The sequence below is a fragment of the Salminus brasiliensis genome, chromosome 25 (genome assembly GCF_030463535.1).
Source record: "Salminus brasiliensis chromosome 25, fSalBra1.hap2, whole genome shotgun sequence".
NCBI lineage: Eukaryota > Metazoa > Chordata > Actinopteri > Characiformes > Bryconidae > Salminus > Salminus brasiliensis.
This window is the reverse complement of record NC_132902.1, coordinates 24341779-24362134: the sequence shown is the minus strand read 5'-3', so window position 1 is coordinate 24362134 and position 20356 is coordinate 24341779. Positions and strand designations below refer to the sequence as shown.

At 41.9% G+C, this 20356-nt stretch overlaps 1 protein-coding gene and 1 pseudogene across 5 annotated transcripts in view; both read right to left on the bottom strand.

Moving 5' to 3' along the window:
- The window catches only part of apba2b (amyloid beta (A4) precursor protein-binding, family A, member 2b), a 154251-nt gene that overhangs the window by 55813 nt on the left and 78082 nt on the right, over nt 1-20356 (bottom strand). For 4 of the 5 annotated variants that reach the window (XM_072670963.1, XM_072670966.1, XM_072670967.1 and 1 more), the window contains one exon: nt 4932-6181. In XM_072670963.1, the coding sequence (XP_072527064.1) occupies nt 4932-6134 (1203 nt within the window). In that variant the 5' untranslated portion in view covers nt 6135-6181. The remainder of the gene's footprint in view (nt 1-4931; nt 6182-20356) is intronic. The other variant, XM_072670964.1, reaches the window with a different exon arrangement.
- Nucleotides 7002-7142, bottom strand: LOC140548528 (U1 spliceosomal RNA; annotated as a pseudogene).

Sequence of the window (20356 nt, the reverse complement as noted above, 5' to 3'; positions counted from 1 at the left end):
ATTCATTCAAAACTGACCATTACCCAGTCTAACCGAAGGTCAGAAACGGTCTGAAGCGAAACTGTGTGTTAAAAGCCAAAACCTAATTTCATTTCTCTACCACCAGCTAAACACCCCCTCCAGCAGCTAAAGCCCTGTATGAATCCATGGAGAAGGACATGAGGGAGCCCTCTGTGGCCGGTTCCCCCAGCCAGCAGTGAAAATGTACCATCTGTTCTATAATATACTGTACAAATGTTCACACCACAGTGTAATGGCATCACTGTCAGATACAGACCCAGTTCTTTCTTTCTATTCGAAAACACCAGCTGCTCTGTACTTGTGTGTGTGAATATTTTATGATGAACTGCATCAATAGAAATGTTCTAATAGAATAAACTGAAATAAAAACTTGTAACAATAACGTATAATAAAGTAATTTCTTGGACCCTTGGCATATTTCCCAGTTTTATGATTACCTATTTAGTATGTGTTACAAAAGGTAACTACTATAAATATTCAGTATCTGCAATAAAATATTAAATAATTACTACAAATATTCAGTAACTACTGTGCATATTCAGTAACGTCAATAAATATTCAGTATCTACAATAAAACATCCATTATCTACAAAACATTCAGTAACTAATGTAAAATCCAGTAACTACTGTAGAATATTCAGTAACTGCTATAAACTAGTTAGTATCTACTATAAATATTCAGTATCTGCTATAAAATATTCAGTAATTACTATAAATATCCAGTAATTGCTATAAATATTTAATAATTGCTAGAAATACTCAGTAACTACTACAGAACTATCCGGTAACTACTGTTAAAATTCCAGTAACTGCTATAAAATATTCAGTAATTACTATAAATGTCAAGTTACTGCTTTTTAAATATTCAGTAAATACTATAATCAGTATCTGCTATAAAGTATTTAATAATAACTATAAATATCCAGTGACTACTGTAAAATATCCAGTAACTGCTATTAAATAATCAGTATCTGCTATGAAGTATTTAGGAATAACTATAAATATCCAGTGACTACTGTAAAATATCCAGTAACTGCTATTAAATAATCAGTATCTGCTATGATGTATTTAGTAATAACTATAAATATCCAGTGACTACTGTAAAATATCCAGTAACTGCTATTAAATAATCAGTATCTGCTATGATGTATTTAGTAATAACTATAAATATCCAGTGACTACTGTAAAATATCCAGTAACTGCTATTAAATAATCAGTATCTGCTATGATGTATTTAGTAATAACTATAAATATCCAGTGACTACTGTAAAATATCCAGTAACTGCTATTAAATAATCAGTATCTGCTATGAAGTATTTAGTAATAACTATAAATATCCTGCACATCTGCCTTCTGGACACTACTGACACTTTACTGACACTGTACTTTACTTTAATATCAATATATGCAGATATTTATTTAGTATTGTCATCTGTCTGCTTCATTCCTTACTCTTTATAACTGCACTGCCTTTCATCTCTGGTTGGTTTAAGATGCATATTTTTACTTTAATTCTATTTATTGTTATTATTGTAATTATTTTATTGTATTCCTGTGCTGTATTGTGCAATTTGCTAAATGTCTTCCGGGATCAATAAATTCTGTCTCTGTCTGTCTGTCTTTCCAGTAACTACTATAAATATAGTGTCCTACTGAATAGAATACTTTTATTCTACATTAACTGTTTCTATCAAGCCTTTTTCTAAGGCAGGCGCCTCTACCATTAGCACTACACGCTTAGAGAGGACAATTGAGATGAATTGAGACAATCAAAGCCTAATGTGTGTCTCAGACACAGGCAGGAAAACGTCTCATGTGTTTTTATCTGGGAATATTATTAAATATAAAGCACTGGTGAAGAAATTACAATTTTAGGGAGACTTGGGAAGGGCTTTGATTTTACTGGCCTTGATCTCTGGAGACATTTGGACGCCTCCAGGTTTTGTACGATTATACCTTCCTCTGAACCTTTTAGCTCAGTAAACTGTAGAGTACACAGCACTATGCGGAATATAAAGCCTCTAAATGAACGTCATCCCCATCAAGCGTTCTCAGAGAAACAGGAGCTAGTGAAGTAGAACATGCTCATATTGTAAAGGGATACTCTGGCCAAAGAGAAAGATGTAGCCATTGCTACAGCAGATGTAAACATGCCTGTAAACACTCCTATAAACATCTCCATGCTGGGAGATATGTGGTTTCGCATTTAGCAGACTCTCTTATCCAGAGTGACGTACAGAAGAGCTTCACTGTTCACTCAAGAAGAACCTCAGCTAGTTTAAACAGACTAAAACTCAAAGATCTTCTAAGTTTAGACTCTACTAAACACAAGTCAGTAAGAAGCCCATAATACTCTACTATTCGCCCAAGTCCTCTCAGAAGAGGAGGGTCTTCAGTCTGGGTTTGAGGACAGCGAGCGTTGGACTCTGCTGTTCGGACACCCAGGAGAAGTTTGTTCCACCACTTTGGTGCAGGACAGAAAAAAGTCTGGACGCTCGTCTTCCGTGGATCTTAAAGGATGGCGGGTCGAGCCGAGCCGTACTTGAAGCTGGAAGGGCTCTTGGTGCAGATCGGCTTTTGACCATCGCCATCAAGTACGGAGGGGAATTCTCCGGATGTTGTACAGGAGGAATCTGCATGGCTGAGTTACGTTTGCAACATGACTTGAGAACGATAACTGATCATCAATGACTACACCAAGGCTTCCAGCTTCTGTAACACGCCCTTCATGTTTGACTCGGGCACAGTGCACCAAAGAAGGGCTTTATGGTTTTTCTGATGCAGTAACTGTTAGATTAATACTTCAGCAGGGCTCCCTGTGCTTCTAAGTCTTTGTATGCTCCATAAACAACATAGTAGGACGTGCAATACCATCAAAAAAGCTTGAGCTTAGGCAACAGAATACGAACATGCAGCAACACGAGCCTCTGACATATTTTACACTGTTAAAAGATCCTTGAGGAACTTTTGAGGGTTCCTCAGTTTGAAACTGTGGAGGAACCTCATTAGGGGCTTTGAGGAACCTCCTCAACAGTTTCTTATACTTTTCTTATACTTTTAACAGGGTAACACCCTTGATTCAGATCATTAGATAATTGTCAAGTCATCCAAAAAAGGCAGAAAGGGTCCACAGGAGATGAGCGCCACTGGAGGAGTCAGCGGTCAGCCAAACGGAAGGTGTTAATCTATCAGAAAAACACAAGCTTGCCTTTTGAAAACTTGACATTTCAGCTGTTAAAATAGCCCTTTACTGCCACACCAACGCCGTCACACTGGAAATGCCAAATACACACATTCCTTTTTGGACCTCAGGGATCCGTTGTTTTTTCCTCACTGCAGGGTAATAACATCATCATCACCTAACTACAGTACTACATCAGAGTGAGCCCTATGGCCTTCTTGAGGCCGATATTGGCTATAAGTCAAACTACTACACTGTTAACAATATAAGAGCCTTGAGGACCTTTGGAGGTTCTTTAATTCAAAATACTCTTAAGGAGGAACCTTCAGAAAAAAGGTTTTTAGAAGAAAGGTTCCACAAAGCGCCTTAAGAGGTTCCTCCTGAACGGTCAGATGTGTCCAGAAAGATAAAAGAAGCTGTAGGTGGCTTTTAAAATGACTGAGGAACTGTCCAAATAAGCAGTGTTTCAGACCAGGTGATCAAATCTTCAAACACTGTGGTTTAAATAACTTCATTATTATATGTATATTATATAGTATATCATCATTATATTATTTACTATATTGTTTTTACACACTTCTTCAACACCAGACAAGTTACTATTCGATATAAAATACTGGTTATCTTGGTTGACCAGCATCACCAGAATGACCTGCAAGACCAAGCTGGTCGATCGGGATGACCAAACTGGTTAACTAGTATGAGCAACATCCCAAAGCTGGTCGACCAGTATCACCAGCATCACCAAACTGGTCGACCAGCATTACCAAACTGGTTAACTAGCATGACCAGCATTGCAAAACTGGTTAACTAGCATGACCAACATCACCAAGCTGGTCGCCCAACATCACCAAACTGGTTAACTAGCATGACCAACATCACCAAACTGGTTAACTAGCATGACCAACATCACCAAGCTGGTCGACCAGCATTACCAAACTGGTTAACTAGCATGACCAACATCACCAAGCTGGTCGACCAACATCACCAAGCTGATCGACCAACATTACCAAACTGGTTAACTAGCATGACCAGCATCATCAAGCTGGTCGACCAGCATCACCAAGCTGATCGATCAGTATGACCAAACTAGTATCACCAACATCGCCAAGCTGGTCGATCAGGTCGATCAGTATGACCAAACTGGTTAACTAGTATCACCAACATCGCCAAGCTGGTCGATCAGTATGATCAAACTAGTTAACTAGCATGATACTGGCCGACCAGTATCACCAGCAAGACCAAGCTGGTCGACCACTATGACCAGCATCACCTAGCTGGTCGACTAGTATGACTAAAATCAAATGCATTCTATGCTGGTACACAAAAACTAATTAACCAGCTAGTTTCCCAGCATAGCATGATTTCGCCTGAATGACCAGCTTTTCAACCACCTTAACCATCAAAGACCAGCTCAGACCACCCAAAACCAGCAAGCAGCAAAGACTAGTCCTGAGTTGGATTTTTCAGCAGAGACAGAGGCAGATTAAACTGATGTTGGCTGTCTCACTGGGTGTGGGGGTGAGGTTAAGATGCATTTCTGGCGAGTCAAATCAGACCCTTTTTTCTGTGCCTAATTAGGCAGCGCTGCTCTAAACAATCAGTGGGTTGTGCTCTGTGAGCCTCCTGACAAAACCATAGATGATATTTGGTTCCTGGGATGAATCAAGATCATGATCCAACAAACAGAAATCATCTTTAAAGGCTTCTCCTTTATCTGGTCTCCTACCTGTTCTCTGACCTGCTCCTGCGCCCACCTCCTCCGCTCCTCCGGGGTGCGGGAGCGCCCTTTCACGCCCCTCTGAGGCTGCGGGTTGTGGCCGGCGGAGGGGATGTTGAGGGATTTGGGCCTGCCGTCATGGCGGTGGGGTTGCGGTGGGTAAGTAGCAGCAGCGGGTTCGGCCTTGGGCGGAGCTTCAGGCTGGTAGCGGCTGGGCGCCGTGTCCACCCCCAGCTCCTCCGGGCTTTGGTCCGTCCCGCTGCTGAGGCTGCCCATGCTCATGCTCATTTTAATCTCAGCCACAATCTGATCGATATCCTCCTCCGTCTCCTCGCCCGTCTCGCCCTCTATGCCCTTGTGGCTCCTGTACGAGTTCCCATTATCCTCTGGAGCGTAGTAGTCCCCAGTGTACCTCTCTCGGCCCTGCTCTTCCTCTTCCGGTTCTTCCTCTTCATTGGGGCAGTAATCCTCGCTTTCCTCCCCATCCTCTTCCTCGTCCTGGTTCCGGGCTGCAGGCAGAGCTTGGTCCTGATGGGCTTCTGGATGATGGTGGTGGTGATGGTGGTGGTGGTGATGGTGCAAGTTTTGGTGATCCAGAACAGGTTCTGGCCTGCCGTCGTAAATCTGCTGGTCCGAGTCCTGCTCCTCCAGAATTTCGCAGCGCACCTCCCCACCCTCCACATCCCCCTCCACATCCCCCTCCCCATCACCCTCCGGCCACTCCTCCTCCTCTTCCACCGCTTCCTGGCACTCATCCGTGTCTGCCGGCGGTTCAGCCCGGACCGCCTCGTAGTCGGCCTCCTCGTTACAGTCCACACCCTCCAGGTAGCTGTCATCCTCTGGACAATAGCGAATGTAGTACGTCACCCCCTCGTCCTCCTCCGGCAGCCCTTCGTCGTAATCTTCCTCCTCCTCCTCTTCCTCTGATGTGTTGTTGACATAGTCCGAGCTGGAGTCCCCGTCCAGGCTGTCCGGATGGCCGCGGTAATCGGAGTGAGCATGGTCCGGGGTGGTGGGGGTGGCAGGGCGGCTGTTGGGTAGATGCTCCTCCTCCTGCTCACAGTAGGGAAGCGCGGATGCTTCAGACTCCACCGGATGCTCCTCATACTCCTTCGGGGGGTGCTCTGCAGGAGCGCTGGGGTAGGGAGCGTGGAGCTCCGCCGAGGCCATGCTGCTGTTGCTGCTGGCCCCAGACCTCTTCCTCTGAGCCATATAGAGAGAACCAGTCACTGGCCTTCCATCACTGGGGGTCCTCTGTCCTACCACACAAACAGAAAAAACAAACAAAAAGTTTTTATAGAGACTAATAATAAATTTAACAGTTGATTAATTTATAAAACCATGATGATCTCCTATCTATCTTCTCACATTGGTCCTTTATAGAAATTATATATTTTTGTAAGTAATAAAAATAAACGATTGCTTTTATTATAAGAATATAAAGAATTTTTTTAAATATTATTTAAAGAAGAATTCTCAAATCTAAAACTACAGTACAGTAGGTTATCAGTCAAAACCTTTCTTCTTACAAACCACCTAAAAATAAAGTACAGTATTTGTATTGGCTTAGGGCCGGTTAGTAGTAGTGTGTGTATTAGACTGTGTGTGTGTGTGTGTGTGTGTCCTGACACAAGAGTAAGCAATTCTACTAGCATGACGTTGGAGTATTGCTTATTCAGTGTTGTGTATGTTGGGCTGAGGGAAAGCATCAAGTTTCTAACACCTCTATCCTCCGCTAGAGAAACTGACTGGTCATCCAGTGCCATGAATTCCACGATTGTCCTCTAACGGCTTTGGCCTTTACATGCTGAAGAAAGATAGCCGTCTCTGTGCTCCTGCGACCTTTAGCCTCTGTGCTAGCTTCTTCACATTGGGCACGTTCAGCAGGATGAGGGTGTTTTTAAGGGTTTCATGTATTTGCTGCTCCAAACTTTTGGCTTACTTCGGCCTGGCAGGTATCATAAATGAATATCATTTGGCAGCAGCGGTAGCTTGCCGAGCCCGGGTATCGAACCCACAACCCTGTCATCAACAGCCCGGAGCTCTTACCGCTGGACCACCACCGCCCCAGTAAAAAATCAGGAGATCCCCCACCACTAGTAATTATGCAGTCGAGATTCCCACATTCGCAGGGGTCAGCACAACCAGAGTGCAATGGCTGAGCCTCACCCTGGGTGAACCACCTTCTTGATCATGGTATCTCCCCTGCCAGATAAGTGATGTGTGTGGCTCTGTTTGTGCCAACGTTGCGTAAAGCGAGCCATCGTGCGGTCAGCGGTCATGTCCGATCAATCGGTGCATCTTTACTGACTTTGCTTATTTTGTTATGTAATGTTCTGTATGTAATTCTGCTGGGGGACATTCAGACTTCACATATGACACTGATGCTGCATGTGCGATTTTGTAAAACACCTGTTTGAGAGGTCACACCATAGACATGAGAGTTTTCCTTAAATCTCCAAAGCTCAAGCAGCATCCAATCAGAGCTAAATGAACTGTTGTCATCGTTTTTATTCAGGAAAAAACTCTGCGAAGACGCTGAACACAAAGAAAAAATGACCGCTATCAAAGGCCTAAACACCTGCAGACCTTAATGAATGAGATTGCACACTCAGGCCCTGACCGAAGCCCATTGATCCCCTCAGCCCGAGCACCAGCAGCCCACTCCCACACTGTAGGACTCCTTAACCGCTCAGTGCGTGATCAATTACTGCTATTGAGCTGGATCTAAGATCATTTACGAGATCCACATGTTACCCGGCACCTCCACAGGGCTATCAGCTCCTCACAACCCTGAAGACTGGGCAGTAGGGCTGTGTGATCTGGACGTATGTATTCATACTGTGGTTGCAGAGCTTTAAATAATAAAGCATTGGTGAATCAATAAGGTGACATGACCAATGTTTGAAAATCAATTGCCTTTCTTGGAGGGAGTGAATACCTTCATTTATCAGAGATGATAAACTGAAGCTCATCTGCATGCTGGGATTTCAGGATTTCCAATGGCAAATAATATATAGTGCTGGACCACTCTAAGCCCCGCCCCCCCCAAAAAAAAAATTAACTAGAGAACTGGAACCTCTGACTGATCAGGGCCAAATCACCCATCGGTGAAGCTCAGTCCTGCAGGGTGTGAATCCAGACAAAGAAGCCTGTGTTTCTCTACTGACTTCATCATGCCTTGACAGTCTCCAAGGCGAATAGCCTGACTGAGGCCATCAACACGTGCGAGATATTCGTGAGGAATGTAGCGTGTAACGGATTTGCAGACGGTCGCCAGGCTCATCCGTCTTGGGGTTTATTGATCGGAGCGCGGCGGGGTGGGGAAGGACACGGCTGAGGCAGGATTAATCTCATAGCCCACAACTGAGCTTCAGAAGGGCGTGGCAGCGAGCGAGGGAGGGAGATGCACAGAGCAAGTTTACCACACTGCTGCTGCTGGAGACTGTACGTACACACACACACACACACACACATATACACACACACTCAACCTCATTTAAAAAAGCAATTAGACACCAGTACGAGAAGATAAATGGGGCTAGGACTTTACACTGTGTAATCGAACGTAATAACACACACACACACACACACACACAATGGCTTGGTGCAGTTTACAGGACAGAGTGAAAACAGACCACATTCTCTTTCTCTCTCTCTTTCGCTCACACACACACACACACACACACACACACACACACACACACACACTGTGCCATCTCCACCAGTAGCCAGCAACAACGGTTCTCAGTGGGGCTTTTGTTGCTGCTCTACTGCTCTCTCTCTCTCTCTCTCTCTCTCTCTCATTACTCCTTCCATCATCAGACAATACAACAGCTAATTACCCACAATTCTGCACCCCATTCCTCCCTAATCTAGCAGTAGTATGCATGGAAGTACACACGTGTTTGTACTCTGTCAGGATGAGGGGTGATATACACAGGCCATATCCATTACACATATAATAACCTATATATAATAATACTGTGGCATATAAACATACGTATGTATGCATCTCATGTCTATATCATGTTGTCTGTATCTCTAATATGTCCCATATGCATTAAATATATACCCATGTATATGTATATACACGTATATATGTCCTATTTGCATCACATACACACGTTTCTACACATAGTAATAATGCATCCCATATGTATTATATATAAACACATAAATATATATAATTGTAATGCGTCCCATGTGTATTATATATACACTCACTTATCTATATATATATAATAGTAATGCATCCCATATGTATTATATATACACATATCTATATATAATAGTAATGCATCCCATATGTATTATATATACACATGTATCTATTCAATAATAATGCGTCACATATGTACTATACATACACACACAGATATCCATATGTCCCATGTTTTATGTTTTATATAAGTTATATATACATATTATATACATATATAAAATGTGTCCCATATGTTTTTTTATATACACATATACAAATATAATATTAATGTGTCCCATGTATTATATATACACACACATAAATATATGTAACCTATATATATATATATATATATATATATATATAAAGTCATTTAAAATGTTAGTCATTTATTCATATATATACCTTTATATAATATTACATAACCTAGTCTATCAAATAGATGAAAATAAATGATTCTTCCTTACAAAGACAGGACCATGCTGCTCCTGTTGGTATGGGCTAGTAGGTTAGCCCTGTGTTCCTCCCCTTTTTTATATATCGCACATTTTTGTCCCACATGCGCACATACACACACACACACACACACACACAAACACTTGCTTACACTAGCACAAAACTACACACTTAACACTCTGATCATCAAGCTCTCCCATTACTCTCCTCACCTTTCACAACATGTCACCACTCTCAGCCCCATCTGCTCACGTTCAGTCTACACACCTCTCTACAGAAATCCCACCTCCAGCCCAGGCCTCCCAGTCAGATCACGCAGCCCTGCTCCCACTGCACCTACGGATCACACAGGTAAACACACGGCTCTTCTGCTCCAACCTGTTTCCTGAACACTTCTGTCACACCGAGCAGAAACCCCCCAGCAGCCCGGTACAGATGATTGACTGCTATGCGCTACGGCCCTCCCCCCAAAGCTCCAGCTGCTCCACCTCCCTCCTCTCCACGACCAGGCCAATCCCGGCACACTCTCGAGTAACTAAGGATCAGTGCGTCTCCTGGGCTCCCCTGACCCTTTGCCTCTTTGTTCACCCCTGAATACATTAACCACGCCTGCTGTGCGTCTCTACAGATATGAGTGGAGGTCTGACCACGTTTCTTTAACGCTGATGGACAATGAATTATTACCACAATGCTGTTCTGCTCACACACCGTATCTGCTGTGTGTTTGTAGACAGGCAGAAATGTAGAGGGGTGAAATAAACGCAAATTCACATTGCAATAGTTTCCATAAGCCGGGTATATAAACAAACAAATAAATAAATAAATAAACAAATAAATAAAATAAATTAATGATTACTGACAATAATAATACATTAATATTCAAAATCAATTTAGAATAATAATAAAAACCAAATCTAAAAACATAATCTATAAATAAATAAATAAAATGACTGATTATTAACAACAGTAATACATTAATAATATTACTACTAAATACTATTACTTACTACTATTAATACTAATAACTACTAAATAAACTAATACATGTATACAAATAATAATAAAAAAATGATGATGATGATGATGATGTTGACAGTAATGATAAAACCGAAAATAAATATTAATAAATAAATATTACTTATACTAAGCAAAATAGTGAATTAATATTAACTAACATATTTTAAATAATAAAACTTAATGAACTAAATCAATAAATTAAAAAAATACTATTAGAGCTAATAATCATAAAAAGGAAGAATAGATTATACTACTACTACTACTACTAATAATAATAATAAATTAAACAATATAACAACAAACTGTTATTATTATTAGTAGTAATGTCAATAAAATAAACATTACTTATACTAAAATTAATAGTGAATTAATATTATAAATGATTTTATATTATACTATTATTTTAGATTATACTACTATAATATTATACATATTTTTTATAATAAAACATAATGAACTAAATCAATAAATTAAAAAATAAAAATAATATTAGAGCTAATAATCATAAAAAGGAAGAATAAATTATACTACAACTGCTCCTAATAATAATAATAAAAAAATAAAACAAACAATATAATAACAAACTGTTATTATTAACAGTAGTAACGTCAATACATATTAATATTACCAATACTGAATATAATAGTGAATTAATACCCATAACATATTTTTAATACCATGAACTAAATAAATAAATAATAAAAATACTATTAGAGCTAATAATCATAAAAAGGAAGAATACATTGTACTAATACTACTAATAATACTACTATAATATATTATAATATAATAATAATATAATATAATAACATATATGACATTTTTATTATTATTGTCAGTAGTAATAACTTTTTTTGAATCGCTTTCTTTGTGTAAATACTAACTGAAATGAAAGGATAATACCATGTTTGCACGAACACAGGTGTTTCTCATGTTTCCACAGTACAGTGAACTGCATTCCAGAGGGCAGCGGCTCACTGCGGTTCAGTTATCCCCCGGTATCCAGCAGCCCTGTGCTTTTTCTTATGTTTCTACACGTGTGTCCATCCTTCTTCTCGAGGCCCCGAACCTAAAAGTCTGTTCTTCCCTCAAATTCAGCTTTGACTGATGCTGCGGAGATCTGTAGTGGGATTATTGAATTTGAATAAATTACCATCGGAACGGAAGGGCTGTCGGGGCAAATGGAAGAGAAATCAATCTCACCTGCCCCCAACAATCTGCGTCACGGCCCGACGGCGGGGTTCATTCACTATGAAACAGAAGGGCATTAAAGCACTGGATACGATTATCTGCTATAAAATTCTACCTGGCAGAGCCAGCAATCCCTCAGCCCGTATGATCCATAAACAGTCCCAGACACTGATGCTGGGGAAAAGACGCTCCCTGCTGTAGGAAGGCATGGGATAAAGGAGGATTCCCACGCTCCAGTGATTGAAGAGGGTTATCAATCGACCAATGAAGATCATTAGCTTCAATTTCGAAATGTAATTAAAGAAAATAATTGGATCATTTTGAACGTGTCACAGCGAGTGAAGCGTTTGTGGCTGACAGAGACTGCTGCTGGGGCTGCTGATGGCACACATTAAGCTGCCTCCTACTGAGATCACATACACACACACACACACACACACACACACACCTACAAAATCAGCAACATGCACATACATGCACATCACAACAGTCGTATTACCTTAAATCCATGCCTTATTAGCAGGACTGTCTTAGGACCACACCAATCAGCCATAACATTAAAACCAGTGCCAGGTGACGTGCCAGGGGCATATCTATTAGGCAAGTGAACAGCAAGATCTTGAAGGTGATAAAGAAGGAAAAATGGGCAAGTGTGAGAATCTGAGCCACTTCGACGAGAACCAAACTGCGACGGGTAGACGTCTGCACTGGGTCAGAACATCTCCACAGCATCAGGCAGGTCTTGTGGGGGTGTTCCTGTAGTGCAGGGGTCAGAACCTAGCAAACGGTGCACCAAGAAAAGACAAACGACAAACCAGCCACAGGTCACTGATGCTCATGGAGGCCCACCTCACAACTCACAGCAGGACTTACAGGAGGATCTGCTGCTAGTGTCCTGGTGCCAGGTACCACAGGACGCCTTCAGAGGTCTTGTGGAGTCCATGTCTCAAGGGGTCAGAGCAGTTCAAATGCTTTCTGGTGCTGTACAGAACCATCCATGAAAGGTTTACCACCAATCAGAAGAAATCTTTAAGCATCCAAATGGCTCTTTGGGTTTTCATGGAATATTCTTTATACAGAGCCACTGGCTTTGCTGAGGAACCATTCAAGAGCCTGTCACATGCAAAATAAATATCACATGATATTAAAACTGAACTCTCAACCCATTCATTATCACAAGTTTCATAGGCCCTATAATTGAACCCTGGGGGACTCCACAATGTGTGCTACATAATTCTTAAAGGTTTCTGCACTAGAATCTCAAACTTTATAATAAACCTTGACTCTTGTTAATGTAACATACAGCTAGACTCACCTAGCAACAGTTGCTAGATTGTGGGGGCGGAGCTTAGATCATAGATCAGAAGAACTGCAAGACCTCATGTTCCCAAACCCTATCCACAATCCTAACAGTTTCCACAAGTAATAACGTACAATGTACAGTATATTCGCACTCTCTCTCACACACACACACACACACACACACACACTCACACAATGAGTTCCTAATGTAATTTTACTGGAAGTGTGCGGATCCATTTGGTTTAGACTTGGAAATGAAGCATTGCTAATTGCCCTGAACAGTGTCATTAACTGCTGATGGCGCTGGTTTAATTAGATCTCTGCATAAAAACTGGCCGTGTGTCTCTTACAGAGTCTTACAGTTTTCCATTTCCATATCAATAAAGCCTATTACATCACAGCAAAGAGACCCAGAATCAGAACCCAAGTTCTGCCAAAAGAGACAGACTGTACTAAACATCAGGGATGTCCTAATCTGATCCGGTGCATCAGGATTTGGGCTGATCCAGGCGTTTTTGAATGGAGCGATTACCAGCTATTTTCCAGGTCCGATCCTTTGTTTTTACTGCTGTGTTCTAGCAGCGTGTCCTCTGGTGTCCTCTGGACTCTCTTAACGGTCAGTATTCCCGGCCTGCAGCAGTGAGGAATGTTCTCAGAAGGTACTAGAACGGTTTAAAGTCTGCAGTGTGGAACTATTTTACAGTAGAACATCAATGCAACCTAATATCTGGCGCTCTGGCGCTTCGGCTGCATTTGTGCCACTTTTCCTTCAGATATTTTTCCATTTTCTGCTCTTTTTGCCACGTCAGCCTAATCCATGCGTGAAAAAGCACAAATCAGCTCCAGAATGTCTAACGTTGCCCAGGTCATTAGATTCAGACCCCTAACTCTGGCCTACAAAGCCAAGACTGGACCAGTCAGCCCCTCTGTACTTGATGGCGATGGTCAAAAGCCGACCTGCACCAAGAGCCCTTCCAGCTTCAAGTACAGCTCGGCTCGACCCGCCGTCCTTTAAGATCCACTGAAGACGAGCGTCCAGACTTTTTTCTGTCCTGCACTGAAGTGGTGGAACGAACTTGACCTGGGTGTATTGAGGAGCTGTGGAGCAGTGGAAGAGCTGTGTTCTCTGGAATGATGGATGGTGGAGCTCCATCCAGTACATTTGGATGGGATGAGTTGGGGTTAAGATCATCCAACATGCCATTCAATCCTCACAGCAGTGCTTCTCCAAAATCTAGAAGAAAGCCTTCCTTCTTTCCTGGACAGTAGAGACAGTTACTCCAACAAAAGCAGAATCAACACTGTTTAATAGCCTTGATTTCATAAGAAACAATGAGTGAGCAGATGTCCCAATACTTTTGTCCATGCAGACACCAATGAACCAGGGCTATCAGTACATGACTAGATGTGTCTAGATGTTGGTCTTCCTATCCACTGCTTTTAGAAATACAGGACTCAGAGACAAAGACAGCAACATGGTAAGGGTGCGAATGAGTCAACTGCACGTCTGTAAGAGGGAAGACCTTGTTGTATCTTGTTTATCTTCACATAATTCACAAGGGATTGCGAAGTCACTGTTCTTTAATCCAGGAGAGGTTTAACACAACCAATTAACCTCTAGCAGACAGCCTTAAAAAGCAGGTTAGCTTGTTTGATGCAGAAGATGAAAGCTGTGAGCGAAGAGGTGGGATACCAAAGAGAGGTAGAAAGAGCAGGAGGAGGAGGAGGAGGAGGAGGAGGAGAGGTCAGCTGGAGTTCTGCTTGTCTTAGATAGCAGTTTTCCCACAGGACCACAGGTCCATCACCAAGACGAAGGCCAACAGCTTGAAGAAGCTTTCTTTTCTTTCACACCTTCTCTGATCAGATCAGCTCAGACAGCTTTGAAATGCTGCATCTGAGCGGTCTCCTCTCTAGGCTTTCACACAGGCTCGGTGGTTCAGGTGCAAAAAGTTGCACTCAGAGCAGGGCTGCTGCATCATATGGATATTAAATATGACGTCTGGACCATCAATCCTAATGAAACTAAGTCAGGGTTCATTGACCATAATTCTCCACAATAAGGAGGAAGAAGTAGTTGGCTAATGGATGTCTAAAGGGGTAGTTTGATGAAAAATCGGATTTACTTGATTTTACGATCAGATGAAGCTGATCAGACTGTTTGGTCTCTGATGTTTGCTTATTTAATTTACAGTTGGAAATACTAAAGCTGCTAAAAAACTTGTCATATAACATATATATATATATATATACACAAAACATATATTTATATGTAAAATATAATAATAATATATTAAATATAATATATATATTTTGTAATGTACAAAAATTATATATATACACACAACATGTATATTTACATATAATATAATAATAATATATTAAATATAATAATATATAAATATTATTTATTTATATAAATTATATATATAGATACATACATACATATTTATTTATTTATTTTTATACTTTTATTTATTTATTTTTATACTTTTTCTGTTCTGATACAGATACATTAACTCAGTCCGATACCGTGAGGAAATACCTAATTCCAATCAGATACCATTTCTGAACTAATAAAGTATTTACCTAACCATGCAGGAGAGACTTAAGGCATCAAGATCGACTAGATCAACCCCAAATCTGGGACTCAAAAGTGTTCGGCCATGTCTGCCCAGAATACCGGCGGTGCTCTGTCCTGTGGATCAGCATAATTATCCGATACCCGATACAGCTGGTTTTGTTAGTATCTGGAATGCTATCCAATCCTAGTATCGGATCGGTGCATCCCTAATCCCTAATAATGTCAAACTTGCATTTTGCTAGTTCGGACCATGCGGTCAGCTTTATTCTGGGAGGAGACTGTAAAAGAGGCAGGAGAACTCAGAAGACTTCGGGCTGGAGTTCAGGCGGCTTCTGCTCTGTGGTAGTAAGCCAGTCCCTCCTCTGCTGAATCTGAAACGTCTAAATTCAATAATTAAATAGTGTCCAAATATTTTTATCCATATTGGTTCTGTGTTTTGCAAACTCACAATACTTAATTCCGAAAGCGCAAAACCATAAAAACACCAAACCAAGAGGAGAGAAACTTAGTTAGAGGTTCAGTTCATTACCAAACACACACCTCCATCCGTCAGCGCTGTGGAAAAGAGTAGCTCGCTGTATTACAGCTCCAGCACTGTGATGCATGATTTCAATTTAACAGCCACAGAAGCCATAAAATTTCCGCAGGATTTACGGCCTCTCCGCTGGCCTGGTGGAGTGACAAATGAGAATGTGACGCTGCGGAGAGGTGCAGAAAACACTGCAGCACTCTGCTTCCCTCCTCAGGGCCGAGGGGACAGCCCGAGTGAGCGAGGAGCTCCAGTACAGCTGGCCATCAGCCATCATCATTCTCTTAGCCATCATCCACTGGCGAAGCAACACACACACACACACACACACACACACACACTCTACAACTGTGCTACTGCCTTTGAAGAGTGGACTCGTTTGCGTTACCTATTGGCACCACAGGCGTAGGCTAGAGGGGTATAAAGCCCCCTAGGTGAGGTGGTCGGTGATCATCCAACATCCTGACCTCACACACATTCTTGTCGCTCAATACAATCAAATCCTCACAGCAGTGTTCCTGCTCTAAAATCTAGTAGAAAGTCTTTTTAAGTCAGTTACCCCAATGAGAGCAGGACAAACCCTTTTTAGTACCCTTTCGGATTTCAGAAGAAACAGTGACTGTGCAGGTGTCCCAATACTTTTGGCCACATTGTGACATTTACCATTGAGGGTTCATCCATGCTGATTTATTTATTTATTTATTTATTTATTTTGCGTGAAGGTGTGTTGTGTAAATCTGGCCCTAACATACTGTATGTGTGATGCAGACCCAAGCCATCATCACAACTGGTGAAGCATGGTGGCGGCAGCATCAGGTTGTGGAGATGATGCTCCTCTCAGCTGGTCAAAATTGAAGGATGGTGCAGAATATAGCCTAAAGAGATACAGCAGGACAATCTAGAAACTTCACAAACTTCCAGCAAGACAACGACCCCAAAGCCAAAGCAAACAGGAGTAGATACCGAAACAGGAGCCTGCCATTGGACATTGTGACCTTAGGCTCATGTATGTGTGGGCAGAGCCTCAGAACCACTGTTTAGAGCCAATTTGGAGGTTAAAAAAAATTACAGCTTAATGCATAATCCTGCTTTTAGTCCCCATTATTTTCCCTCTTCCTTGGCTTTACATAACAAGGCTCGCAGACACTGAGGGTCGTTTATGATTCATAAACTTCTGTGGACTTAATTAGGGAGTGTTTATGAAATGCTATGGAAGCGCAATGCTGTGCGGTTTATACCGGGTACTGCTGAAGGCCAGACTCAGGCCTCAGACGGTTGGGAAACAGGAGGGAGCCGAACGCGGCGACAAATTACACAGCGAAAGCTAATTACTTCTCGAAGGCTCCCCAAACAGCTCCACCTTCAGCTGCGCTAAAGAGACTGTTAGTTTGTAGCTCGTGTCCGACGGAGCCGCACAGACAGAAAAATAATTGCGGCTGAAGTGATCACACTATGTAAATTGGACTTAGCAGCACAGAGCCTGAGGAACGAGGCTGTATCATTACGGGGTAAAACCTGCGTAAATCTGAAGACTTTTTAATGGAATCTAGAAGCTCTGTTGGTCAACAGTCCACTGCACTGTGTGTGGCCATACACCAATCAGCCATAACATTAAAACCAAGCGAAATGAATGACACAATATAGGTCAATCTTCATCTACCTGTGGAAATATTAGGCAGCAAATGAATAGCCTATGGTAGGTACTGACTGACTGGATATTGACTGGGGGGGGGTACTTTTGGTAGGTACTGACCACTGCATACCAGGACCCCCCCCCCCCCCCAACCCTTGGGCACCCAAGGCTTATTAAACTTACATGACTCCAAAGATCTGCTGCTAGCATTAGTCTTGGTGCCAGATGCCACAGGACGCCTTCAGAGGCCTTGTGGAGTCCATTCCATGGTTTGACGGCATGAGGGGGACCTACACGATATTACACAGGTGGTTTTAATGTTGTGGCTTATTGGAGTCTAATATTTAATCATTTTATTAATATTTTTTAATTGGAGACGATGGAATGATGAAGTGACCTTTCCCAGATAAAATAGGCCCAAGGGAACGCAGCCAATCAGCAAGCCTGCCAAAAAATCTGTGCGAGTATGAGGATGTCCAGATGGTTTGGAAATCCTCCAGGCTGGTGGATCGGAATAGAGCGACTCACACACACACCCGGGCCCGGCTCCCAAAAGCACCAGAGCAAGACGATGGCAGTGAGGGAGAGAGAGAGAGAGAGATAGATAGAGAGAGATAGAGGATGAGTGGAAGATGATATACGCACAGCCATGTACAATCGATCGCTGCGCTGTTCCTCGTCGATCACTGAGCTGTTCCTCGTCGGCTTTCATGCCAACGCACATCTGAGCTAGATCCGAAACCTACAGGACCTTACGACACCTTACGACACCTGTTAATAGGGCTGTTAATATGGCATTTCTGGGCTGACTGTGATATCTAATATTTTTCATGTATGCTTATGAAATGTAAAAATTTGGACTGAAGCCACCGGGATCAGCTTTTTTTTAAATTTTTCTAAAGACCTGCTATAGTGCAGAAGTCCAGCATCACCTAAACCCTTCCAGTGTTCCATATTTAGCTCGGATTACTGTAACGGTTATGAGATATGAACAGGTATCTCCAATAAATACCATCAAAATGAAATAACACCCTCGTGTTTGAATGCTGGGCTTTATTATTCATCACCAGTTTATGTGGTAAATGTTAAAAGGCAGCCGTTGAAAATTAAACCCCCATTAAGTCTAGTTTTGCCAGACCGCCACTCGCTGCACAGCCTCCTCAACCTCCTCAGCCTCCTCAACGGCATTTCAACAACAGGGGTTTTGGGACCAAAATATCATCTCTTCATCATGAAAAAGCTTCTTTGGTATAAAATGACCTCGGTTCTGTTTCCCGTAGCATTTCCTGTGACCCTGCCTCGTAAAGGCCTCAAGCCTTGCCCTCAGGGCCTCAAGGTGTAGACCCCGTATTTGCCCCGTGTTTAGATGTGACGGACCCAGGACCTCATGAACATGGCCTGCAACCCTATGAACCTCACAGAGCAGTAGTGCTGCTGGGCGAGGCCGGCGGCCAGTGTGGTAGCCATGCTAATGCCACGATAGCGATGCTAATGCTGTAATAGCAATGCTAATGTTGCAGTAGTGCTGATAACACCAAGGTAGCAATGCTAACAGCGCGATAGTGAGGATATTGGCACGGTAGCATTGCTGGACGAGGTCGGTGGTCATTGTGATAGTGATGCTAACATCACAATAGTGATGCTAATGCTGCAATAGCAATGCTAATGTTGTGGTAGTGCTGATAACATCATGGTAGCGATGCCAACACTGCACGGTAGCATTGCTGTGTGAGGCCGTCAGTCGCCGCGGTAGAGATGCTAACGTTGTGATAGCGATGCTGGGGAGGCCGGACTCAGACAGTCTATTAATAAAGCCAGTCTCTTCTCAAAAAAATAAATATTTAACCACAATTTTAACACAAATTTAGGAAGAAACAGACAATTTGCTGAACGACAGAACAGGTCATGTCAATTTGTAAAAATTATTTTGTTAATTTATTTTTATTTAATTTTATTTAATTTATTTATTTTTGTTTTTAAACAGCCAAATATTAAGCTCCAATATTAATATCTGCTTACATTAACGTCCCTAAATCTTATAACATATCAAATTTTAAGCACTTTTATTTAGAAAAGTATTCAAACCTGTACCAGAGCTGAGGACCCAGTGCTTTCCTTAGAGCACGGTGGTTGCCCGGTTGCCAGTGGCTGATTGCATGGTCAGTCCTAACGAGCGGGGAGGGTAATTGGCTATTTACGACTGACACAGTTTCCATATGATCAATACTTCATCGGACGTCTTTACTGTATTTAGTTAACATTTGTTACAAATTTTAAAAAACAGGAGGTCAATCGTGTGAACTCTGCAGCCTGCACTATATGGACAAAAGTATTGGGACACTGCTCATTCATTGTTTTTTCTGTAATCAGGGATATTGAAGAGAGTTTATAACTGTCTCTGCTGTACTTTTCTAGCCTTCACACTTCCTCTTTAATTGAGTATGGTTTAGAAACAGGACTACTATAGTTCACTATAGCAGTTTTACTTTTCTACATTTGATTATTAGAATTTATTACGACC